Below are 12,285 nucleotides of genomic sequence, written 5' to 3' on the forward strand. Positions count from 1 at the left end.
GACTGCCAAGCGGCCTTCAATGTGGTATAAAAAAATGAAAAGAAATCATCGTAATCCAGGAAAAGTTGTCTAGTTGTTGGCTAGTAATAAAGAAAGCAATCATTGTTCTACATAGTGCATCAATGGATATCTCTATCTTTCTATATTACTAAAAATTTCATCTTGTTTGTTTGTCCGTTTGTTTGCCCGGTTTGTATTTGCGCAAAATCGGTACATGATAGAGCTACAATTTTGACCCACCTTACTCACCATTGTCCTGTGATGTAAATTAAACAAGTTGCGTTCAGATTGATGGTATATTTTACATTATTGACGTTTGAAACTTAAAATATATAAAACAGTGCTCCTACTTGCCCCATCCCACATGCCTCACCCACGCGCCCCACCATCCATTTGCACTGCCCCACTTGCCCCGCTCCCACTTGCTCCACACCCACTTGCCGGGGGTGAGGGGGAATGGAGGAGGATAGGGGTAGGAAGAGAGATGGCGAAGAGCAGTTAAGGGAGTGTTGCCATGATGGCGAGGCACATTTGGGGAAGGGTTGCCATGACTCGCGTCACAACACGGATCTCTGGCATTACAACGGGAACCCCTCAGCCGTGCCTGCACAGTTGGGGGCAATGGGTGAGTGGTGGAATTTTGCGTGGGGGGAACGGGACCCAACGGGTCGCACTTGGTCTAGTGTCTAAATAAAGGCTTACTAGTTTTATCTTAGACTACTGGTTAAGATGAAAAAAATGAAATTGTGACTACATTATATTGAATATTTTTGTTTATTACTGTATCATCTGTACTCAAGTTGTTGATTTTAAACAGCTCGCCTCACCGAGTGCACGCTGACCATCGATCAACTAATTGTATGTTAACCCACTATTGCATCATACACACTACTGGCAAATTAGTGCAAATGGTGAGAATGGGTAGCATTGATATGCCGGGCTAAAAGGTTTGTTTCCATGCTGTTCATTCGTGATTCTATGACTCCACCAGGTTCCTTAGATGCTATTTTAATGGATTGGTACTTGGCCGTTCTGTGTGAATGGCTACCTCTATTGCCTAACTCCCACAACACTTTATTTATCGATTTATATGGAAGAGTCCAAGGAACGTTTAACTCCTGAGTCTCTTTACAAATAACTGGCCAACATTTTGCTATAATTCAAGTATGAATCAACATCTGGCTAATGGAACTCTATTCTGGCTGGTCTTTGGCTGCTGGTCAGCACCACTTTAACAGTTGTTGACAAGGCAACTGGTGGGAAAGAGCTTTATGCTTGGAAAATTGGAAGCACAGGCAGGGGAGGTGCAGGGTGCCAAAGGAGCCCCTGTTCTCCCAGAACAGCAGTAACATTAAAAAATAAAGCTAAACAACTTATGATTTTGCCTTCTTCCAGCTGTAGATCCTCTTCCCATAGTCTGCATCATTCAGTAAAGCACATGGTTCCTACACCTCAACCCACTAGTTAAATTACAGCTTGGACCAAATGAGTAATGAGGCCATAAAATGCATTTTTAAAGAATGTGGTGATTGTAACCCAGAGTCCTTGCTGTCTGCTGAGAGAGGCAGATTAAAATACCATCGGCAGCATCAGTGCACCACATGTGCAGGAAGTTACCAAGCTTATTTAAATGCTATATTCCCTGAGCCTCAACCACATCAACACCGTATTTCCACCAGATGGGCAATTTTAGGTCTCCCAACCCCACATACATTTTGTTTTGTAATAATCTAAACCAATACTTACAAGATGTGTTAAATTAATGTTAACGCAAACAGCTAGTATCAATGAGAGAATGTACAGATTGAAAATAACATCTGTTAGTTTTCAGGCAGACTTTTAATTTATCTATGGCTTAGTGAAATACTTCCTGTACCTTAATGTCACTAGACATGTGACCTTTAGTTGATTTTGTTTTAATTGACTTAAATACACATCAGCATGATGTAAATTGTTTTGAGACTGAATGATGACATTATTCAGCAGTTTCTGAAACTTTCAATTTATAAGACTGCAGAAAGTAAGGGGCCCGCAAAGGAAAACATTGGTTTTAAATGAAATATTGGAAGTGCTAATACCTTTAGACTTTAATCAGAAAATTTTAAATCTGTAGAAACTTTTCTCTGTTTTGAAGTAATAACTTAGAATGTTGTAAATATCTTTATGCACACAAAGGCTGTAGAAATGGAGATATCCTAAATTTTCCCAAGTGTGGGTCTTTGAACAATTATCTCTTGAATATTTTTGGTATTCATTAGTCATTGACCAGATGCTATGTTTTTAGTTTTTTTGAAATGCTACTTGGAATGTGAGACAGCCACCTGGGAGATTTGTCCAAAGATTCAATATGCATTCTTTATCTAAAGCAAAGTGTGTATAATAACACAGACATATATTAGAATCGGGCCTTTGGATAGTTCTTCAAATGTAATGGGATTGAAGACTTCCCATATGATTTCCATTTTTATAGTGTGTTTCTGTGTTCCTTAATATCTTTTAATATTAAAATATAAGCCTATCTTTTTCTCTTTGTGTTTGAAGTTGAGATAATATGAGAAATAAAAATATATTGATATTTTACCTGCGTTTTGGGTGTTAAACTAATTCAGGTACTAATTTTTGGTGGCAATGTTCACAAATTGATAACCACTGAATTATTTTTTTTTTAAATCCCTAAATCTATATGGAATTAAACATACTTAAAGAGGTCTTTTGGGATTCTTAGAAATATTTGATTTATATGTTTTAGAATTCCTCCAGGAGGAGTGTGAAGCAATGATATTTTTTAATAATTCCACCTATACTTCAACCACTTTTTTTTAGTTTTGTTTTGGAACCTCATTAAAGCTGCTTTGAGTTAGTGATGCCAAATATGCTGGAGGTGACATTTAGGTGTAGCTGGATTCTGACATTTCACTGACCAAAATTATTAGAACACATGACATTGCTTTTTGATTGCTGATAAAAGAGGAACAGAATAGACTTGTGAAGGGTGATCAAAGAGGATTGGAGGATTCGTAGGCTATGGCTGCTCTACTACAAGAATGTAGAAATTTTGTAGAAAAGCGGAAGTGTCTCATAATTAGTTCCTATAAATGTTCAGTATGTCATGAAAATTAGGGATTAATACAAATATGCTGCCCCTCATGCAGGGATGCCCAAAGTATGATAAAGAGTGAAGAATAGGGAGAAACTTGAAGCTCCAGAGAAGTAGTTCCCTGGTTGCCTTCTTTTGTTCTTGATTAGCCCGCTGTGCACATCACAGACTATGAAAGTTGGGACCAAACAAATCAAAATCTCCAAACAAATTCACAAAGTGCTGCAGTAACTCAGTAGATCAGGTAATATCTCTGAAGAAGGTGACGGTTTGGGTCGGGACCTTTCTTCAGACGGATTTTGGGGAGGGGGAGGGTAAGAAAGCTGGAAGAGAGGAGAAAGAGAATAAAGCCTGACAAATAATGGGTGGATATAGGTGAAGGAGGTTTTGGATAGGCCGATGGTTGGACAAATGGCAGAGACGAAATGCAGAAGGTGTGAGATGAAAGGATTGAAGATTTGCAAATTGTGAGTCTCGAGGAAGGAGTGTGGGTGGAAGAGGAGGGAAAGGGGAGTAATAGGTGTGAGTCCAGTTGAGCCACAAGGGAAAGAGGGGGGAGGTTAATAAAGGGGGGAGTGGGGGAAGAAGGGGAAATGGAACTAGGGTAGTTACTTAAAATTGGCAAATTCAATGTTCATACCATTGGGTTGTAAGCTACCCAAGCGAATATGAGGTGCTGTCCTTCCAGTTTGCTTGTGACCTTACTCTGACAATTGAAATGGCATAGGACAGAAAGGTCAGTATGGGAATGGGATGAGAAGTTAAAATGGTTCGCAAATTGGAGATCCAGTTGGCCTTTGCAGACCGAGCACAACTGTTCGGCAAAACGGTCACTGAGTCTACGCTTGATCTCACTGGTGTACAGGAGGCCACAACAGGAATGCCAGATGCAGTACTTGAGGTTAGCGGAGATGCGCATGAACCTACTTGCAAGATGTAAGTAAACAGATGTGCATACAAATGTGCAGTATATTGCTGATTCCCTGCAAGGTCACTTCGTATAAGTTAAAAATAGATTTCACCTTTTCTTCAGTCAGGGGATGATACGAAACGGATGGCCTTGCTGTATCCACAAGTAATCTTCTTCTTATTGTGATACATTTGAGGTTCACCTCAGTATTCCAGGGATATAATTTCATGATTTCCCAACAGCCAATCCTGCTGCCAGTCTCAGTGCTCACTTTCACTATCATGGTACATTTTATCAATGCAATATATTTAATATTATGTTATAATCTATCTGGAATGTTAATCTTTAAAGTGGTACTTAAGGCTGATGAAGGGCATTGTGATGACACCAGAGATTTATTCTCTTGAGACCTGTCATCAATGCGGGCGCGCTGATACAGAGGAAATGAAGAGAAGAAACAATGATACAAATGTTGGGTACTTCACTGAGCGGCTGGAGTGTAGATGTAGAAGTCAGGTATCCAAATACAGATTTAAATATTCAAGCTTTATGATTGTGTGTTTTGTGGAAGGATCTGTGAGACATGCAGGAATTGCTTTTCCCCTTAGAAGCTCAGAATCCAGGCACATTGAATAGAAAATGAAGACCCAGCTTTCTCGTATAAACATCCTAAAAAGAAACAGTTCAATAAATTATAAATAAAAGACTGTAGATAAATATCTATTAGCTTTATTACACATTCAGTGATCCCTGAAAACTGCTATCACAGCAGTTAAACCAACATTAATGCTTGGTAATTAATACGATTGATTATAAAATCTCTGATTTCTGAGAGAGACGCAAAGGAAATGAGGGAGCGAGAATGAGGTGGGTGTGCATTGTACTCTTCATTGCTGAGTTGCGTTGCTTGGTGAAGGAAAAGCTGAAGGAAGAAACAAGGACTAATACCCTACAATGGAGAAACGGGCAGCTTTGTTCACTCTTGCTTCTCTCAATACTACTGATTGATTTGTCACACTGTGTCTAGGAGTTACAGTCAGTACTGTTGAGGTTGACAATCTCTGTGATTTCTCTCCAAGAGTGATGGTCATGATGTTTTGAAAAACACTTTCCTCTGCTAGGAAAGAGAACTGCTCCTGCTTCCAGTGACCACATATAAAATAGTCTCCGGGCATGCCTGAGAAAAACGATTTCCCTTTGACATTGTGTTTTTTATTGGAGTCCACTTGTTTCCAGGGATTTGGTATTATGAATTGAAGATTTGCTTGTATGATTTCAAGGAAATTCAGGTGTTGGAATAACCTCGGCCCTAATTGTGTGGTAGTGAGTACTCACAAATCAAACTCCCAAAATCTACTAGGAGTTAAACAGGGCAATATTTCGAAAATTTTGAACAACATCACAATAAATTAATTAATAGTAAAAGGGAGCATGCCGTGTAATTTTGTATCATTTGTCTTAATCGGGGGTTGCATTTTCAAAGTGAGGTAAAAGCATGTGGTTAAGGTTGCTAAAAAGATTGATTTTACAGAAGGATCTTCTGCTGGGGTGTTATGGAAGTAAATATAGCAAAGCAAAGTGCTGCTGACTTAAACTAGTTCAGGTTCATAAAGTTGCTAGAATATCCTTTTTGTTCATGTATACTTTACAAAGTGGCTCTGTTAATAGTAGTACAAGGACTCTGGTAATATCGATAGATTACTAAACTAAGATTGATATAATGTAAAGATTAATAATCATTTCAGTTTCAAATGGTTCCTTGTAGAAATGAAAATGAATGTGACATTACAATGCATTTAAAGTATAATGCCACATTATGACTTGATATTTAAAAAAAAAACAATTTATTGGCAATCTTTAATCTCATGGTACATTAATTTAATTTCCCAATATCACTTCATTTTATTGAATATCAAATTTTATTAAAGTAATTATGTAGTATGTAATGATACCACCAATCTTGAAGAGATTACGTTAAATTGTTTAAAATTAAAACCAAAATGCTTGAAGTTTACAGCAACTAAACAAAATCTCACATGAAATATCAACCAGAAAATTTCACGTTTGTTGACAGTCTTATATTTTTGCCCATTTTCTCTCTTTTGTGACATTGCCATTTAGTTCAGTATTGTGATTTCTACCCTTTATAGATTCATTTGAAATGTTTAATTCTCACATAATTCTAAGTGAAAACATGGGGGAAAAGTGTAATATCCATCTAATTTTTTAATCTATTCTGTTTGCAGCTGCTACAAGGAAAAGTGATCCCTGTGTATGAGAAGTGGCGACTGACAGAAAAGGGCAGCGGACAAATGGATAGTGATGATGTCCAGATCAGCGGAGACTGTGATGATGAGGACGGCTGCATTGGCTCAGGAAACGCAGCAGTAAAAACAGCTTTCAAGCACTCTGAATGTGAGTCTTCAATAATGTCACTCTTCTGTCTGGCCAAATTAATGAATGCACTGTCAAAATTAAGTTTGCAAGAAAGATCAAAATTGGTAATTTTGTTATTATATTCTCAGATCCCCAAAATGGTCAAATACTAGAGAGCATAGTTTTAAGGTCAGGAGGAAAAAGTTTAAACGAGATGTGTAGGGCAAGATTATGATGCAGAGAGCAGTGGGTGCCAGGGGTGATGGTGCAGGCAGATACGATCATGGTGTTTCAGATGCTTTTAGATATGCACGGATATGCAGGAAATGGAAGGATGTGGATCATATGAAGGCAGAAGAGAATAGTTTAACAGCATCATGTTTGTCACAGACATTGTGGGCTGAAGAGTCTGTTTCTCTACGGTTCTATGTTCTATAAGGGTGTAAGAGTTTACTAAAGAGGGAAATCAGGAGAGCAAAAATGGAGCAATAGCAGAGATATTGGTATCATCAATGGCAACAAGTAAGGTACCTGATGTCTGGTTGTGCCTCTGTTTAAAAAAAGGCTGTAACACAAATCAGTAAGCCTTACATCAGTGGAAGGTAAGTTAAGGAGGGGATTCTGAGTTAGGAATTGCATGCATTTGAAAAGACGACTGATTAGGGATAGTCAATAAGGCTTTGTCCATGGGGAATCTTTTCTCATCAATTTGACAGAGTATTTTCAAGAGGTGACCAAGAAGATTGAAACAGGCAATCTGGTAGGCATTGTCCTTATGGACTACAGCAAGGCCTTTGACCAAGTACCACATGGTAGACTTGTCCTGAAAGTTAGATCATGTAGGATTCAGGGTGAGCCAGCCAATTGGATACAAATTTGCTTGAAGGTTGATAACCAAGGATGGCAGTAGAGAGTTGTTTTCAGAGGCCAATAACAAGTGATATACCACTGGGATTGGTGCTGATTCCACTGTTGTTCTTTATTTATTATTAACAATTTCTATGTGAATGTACTTGGCATGGTTGGCAAGTTTGCAGATGACACTAAAACAGTGGACAGTGACGATGTTTATCTACGATTGCAACAAGATCTTGATCAACTGAGCCAATGGGCTGAGGAAAGGCAGATGGAGTGGTATTCAGATAAATATGAAGTGTTGGATTTTTATAGGACAAACCAAGGCAGGACATAGAGTAAATGGTAAAGCTCTGGGGAGTGATGTAGAACAGAGAGACCAAGGGTGCTGGTACATACTTGCATAAATGTGGCGATGCATGTGGACTGCTTAATGAAGATGGAATTTGGCTTTTTCCCTTGTTGTGCAAGGCATTGAGTACGGGGGTTGAATGTCATGTTACAGCAATATAAGTTGTTGGTAAGGCCACGTTTGGAGTATTGTGTACATCCCTGGTTGCCTTGCTATGGGAACAATGTTATTTAACTAGATAGGTTGCAAGGATGTTACCAATCTAAAAGACAAAACCTGGGAGCATTTTTAGCCATGTGTTTTTTAAACTACAATACTTGTCTGGAATTCAATTTTATTTTAATATGTGATGATATACTTTCATATTTTAAATATTGTGATTCTGTGTAATATGCAGCAAAAGTAATTCATCTGCCTTCTCACTCTAGCGATACAACTGTAAATTAATTATCTTGAGCTAACGTTTCCAGTGACAGAAGCATTGATTTTGAACCAAGTTGCCTGAACTGAGTTGCTAGTGACTGATCTATTGTTTTACCCTGCGGTACATGGAATTCATTTGCTAGTGATCTGTGCATGTCTTTATCACATCAAAGTTCTTAGTGCTTGAATGTGGTTACTGAGCTAAGTCATGCAGGATTGTGGACAAGATTATTTATCACTTTTGTTAAAAAGTGACTGTTATATCTGTATGGAAAGAAATGGTTCTGCAATAATTGTATCAAAAATTTTTACATGAAAGTTCACTTCGAAACATATTCAGCAGCATATGACTCTATGTAAATGACAAGCAAAATTTCAGAAATATACTCAAGTCAACTGTTAAAATTAGACTGTATGTTAGATTTACATGAGTAATTTAAATCACAAGGACACTTTCTACAAATATTTTGTTGTATTGAATGGTCTATGAATATCTCTGCTTTGATAGGTTATCATTCTGAAACTTGTACATGAATGTCAAAAACCCAGTGATTTTGAAAGGAATGCTAACACTCCAGAACTATCCTATAGTGTCTGTGAGTTAACAGTCAGCAGTTGACAATCCTGTTAAAAATTTAGAAGGAAGATATGGTTTAAATTGTGTATGTTAAATTTTCATTGAGTATATATGTTTATTTGCTGCAAAGAAATATTGAAAGAGGAAAATGGGGTTGAAAAGTAGGGTTATGGTTAAATCCTAACCACTATATGGCTCAAGAGACTGATGGGTTTTTGGCAAAGAAGTTGTCCTTGAACCTGGAGGTAATTGTTCTCAGGTTCCTAAACCTCGTCCAGATGGGGGGAGTGAGCAGTTTCCTGGGTGATGTGGCTCTTTGAAGATATTAACTGCCATAATAAGCTGGCTTCCTATAGATCCCGTCGATGGTGGTGAGGTCAATACTAGTGATGGACCAGGCAATGTCCTCAATTTGTATAGAATCCTTTGTTCTTGGGCATTTAAATTACTGATCGAATCGAAGATGGATCCATTAATTATGCTAAATCTCCACAAACCTCTGTGAAATTAGAGGTGTTGATGTGCTTTCTTTATGATTGTTTAGTGGTTGTTTGTGGCAACATATTCCACATCTTCACTACCCTCTGGCTGATGAAATTTCTCCTCTTCTCCATTAGTAAGGTCCATCCATTCATTATGAGGCTGTGCCTTCTGGTCCTAGACCCTCCCACTAATGGAAACATCCCCTCCATGTCCACTCCATGGCCTTTCATTATCGGTAGGTTTCAATGACATTCCACCCTCATTGTTATATACTATAGTGAGTACACGCCCAGAGCTATTGAACACTCCTCCTACAATAACCCAATTATCCCCAGAATCTTTCTCGTAAACCTCCTCTGGACCCTCTCCAAGGCCAGTTCATCCTTCCTCGGATATGCGGCCCAAAACTGCTCACAATATTCCAAGGACAGCTTTAGGTATTGCTTCATCATTCAGTGAGATTCTGGCAAATATATATTCTAATTCTATTTAATCACCTTGGTCTCATGCCTCCATATAACCATGGACATCCATTGGTTTGCATTTGTTAATTGAGCTGGTGTTTACTGTTTTTGTAAAAGCCCAATCATAATTTGCATGTATATGTGTTCCCGATTTTGTTCTGAATGGATTTGATTTCACTTTAAGATTATTTTGTTATCAACTTCCCTAACCATCGAAAAAGCTTTGGTCTATTCTTCCACTTCCTTTCAAAATTCCAAAAAACAAATCAATCTCAAGCCTTATAAGAACATTTGAAATAGCAAAGCACTGTGGCAAATGAAAATCTCACCGAAAATTCAGTTCTATTGTCTAAAAAGTTTTAAGAAGCATGGAAATGGTGTAATAATGTTCTTTCTTTTTTAATGGAGTTTTGCAAAGGAATTTCTATGTCAAGTTATACAAAGCCCTGGATGAGTAAGCACAGTGTATATTTCTGAGCACTGCACTTCAAAAATTAAAAAAAGGAAGATCTTGGAAGCACCTTACATTTATGTCATATAGACATTTTATATTGCATGCAAAACTTAGGAGTCCATCAATCTGACATGTGAACTGTTTGCTATTTTCACAGATTCTAGCTGACTTGCTGATATATCTTGCATTTTATTATCTAGTGTGTGGCATCCAGATCTACACACAGTGCTTCATAATGCCATCATAGTGCAAAGAACAGTACAGAACAAGTACAGGTCCTTTGGCCCATAATGTCTGTGCTAAACATAATCCCAACTCTTATCTGCCTGCATATAATCTATATCCCTCCATATGCCTAACCTAAAGTCTCTTAAATGCCACCATCATATCTGCCTCAATCAACATCCCCAGCAGTATGTTCCAGGCACTTGCAACGCCCTATGTAAAAAATGTGCCCTGCACATCTTCTTTAAACTTTGTCCCTCTCACCTTAAAACTACTGTATGCCTTCTAGTATTTAATGTTTTCAACTTGGGGGAAAAAGGATCCAACTATCTATCCCATCTATTCCTCGCATAATTGGCAGGTGTAACATAGAAACATAGAAACATAGAAAATAGGTGCAGGAGTAGGCCATTCGGCCCTTCGAGCCTGCACCACCATTCAATATGATCATGGCTGATCATCCAACTCAGTATCCTATACCTGCCTTCTCTCCATACCCCCTGATCCCTTTAGCCACAAGGGCCACATCTAACTCCCTCTTAAATATAGCCAATAAACTGGCCTCAACTACCCTCTGTGGCAGAGAATTCCACAGATTCACCACTCTCTGTGTAAAAAAAAAGTTCTTCTCATCTTGGTCCTAAAATACTTCCCTCTTATCCTTAAACTGTGACCCCTAGTTCTGGACTTCTCCAACATCGGGAATAATCTTCCTGCATCTAGCCTGTCTTGGTTCTTGGTTTCATGGTCCTCCAAAATATTCCAAATGGAATTTAAACTGGAGGTGGTGAAGGGAGGGCTTAAGCCAGAAAGGGTTATTGGGAAGAAAAGCTACTTTAAATTTAGTTGCATCTGGTTGGGTAACTATAGTTGGGTGGAGATTATTCCATGCTTTAATTCCAAGTTTCTAAGTTTCTATAAGATCCCCCCTCAATCTTCTAAATTCTAGCGTGTACAAGCCGAGTCTATCCAGTCTTTCTTCATATGAAAGTCCTTCCATCCCAGGAATCAGTCTGGTGAACCTTCTCTGTACTCTCTCTATGGCAAGAATGTCTTTCCTCAGATTAGGAGACTAAAACTGTATGCAATACTCCAGGTGTGGTCTCACCAAGACCCTGTACAACTGCAGTAGAACCTCCCTGCTCCTATACTCAAATCCTTTTTCTATGAATGCTAACATACCATTTGCTTTCTTCACTGCCTGCTGCACCTGCATGCCTACTTTCAATGACTGGTGTACCATGACACCCAGGTCTCGTTGCATCTCCCCTTTTCCTAATCGGCCACCATTCAGATAATAATCTACTTTCCTGTTTTTGCCACCAAAGTGGATAACCTCACATTTATCCACATTGTACTGCATCTGCCATGCATTTGCCCACTCATGCAACCTATCCAAGTCACCTTGCAGCCTCCCAGCATCCTCCTCACAGCTAACACTGCCACCCAGCTTTGTGTCACAGCCAACATCCGCAAATTTGGAGATGTTGCATTCAATTCCCTCATCCAGATCATTAATATATATTGTAAATAGCTGGAGTCCCAGCACTGAGCCTTGCGGTACCCCACTATTCACTGTCTGCCATTCTGAAAAGGACCCGTTTACACCTACTTTTTGCTTCCTGTCTGCCAGCCAGTTCTCTATCCACATCAGTACTGAACCCCCAATACTGTGTGCTTTAAGTTTGTATACTAATCTCTTATGTGGGACCTTGTCAAAAGCCTTCTGAAAATCCAGACATAACACATCCACTGGTTCTCCCTTATCGACTCTACTAGTTACATCCTCGAAAAATTCTATAAGATTCGTGAGACATGATTTACTTTTCATAAATCCATGCTGACTTTGTCCAATAAATTCACCACTTTCCAAATGTGTTGCTATCCCATCTTTAATAACTGACTCCAGAATTTTCCCCACCACCGATGTAAACTCAAATGAACCTGATACAAACACTGTGGCCAAAGTAGCAGATTCCAGGCCCTGCGTCCTGGAGGTGCCAACTAACCTCTTGACACCTCAAGGAATTTCCACCATCTCCACCTGTATGTCAGAAATATTCTGGAAG

General features: G+C 38.8%; 1 protein-coding gene across 2 annotated transcripts in view; it reads left to right on the top strand.

Moving 5' to 3' along the window:
• The window catches only part of LOC129698001 (glypican-5-like), a 615,705-nt gene that overhangs the window by 314,068 nt on the left and 289,352 nt on the right, over window positions 1-12,285 (top strand). For both annotated transcript variants that reach the window (XM_055636809.1, XM_055636810.1), the window contains exon 7: window positions 6,254-6,422. In XM_055636809.1, coding sequence (XP_055492784.1) covers window positions 6,254-6,422 — 169 coding nt within the window. The remainder of the gene's footprint in view (window positions 1-6,253; window positions 6,423-12,285) is intronic.

This window comes from Leucoraja erinacea, chromosome 6 (assembly GCF_028641065.1).
Source record: "Leucoraja erinacea ecotype New England chromosome 6, Leri_hhj_1, whole genome shotgun sequence".
Classification (NCBI taxonomy): domain Eukaryota; kingdom Metazoa; phylum Chordata; class Chondrichthyes; order Rajiformes; family Rajidae; genus Leucoraja; species Leucoraja erinaceus.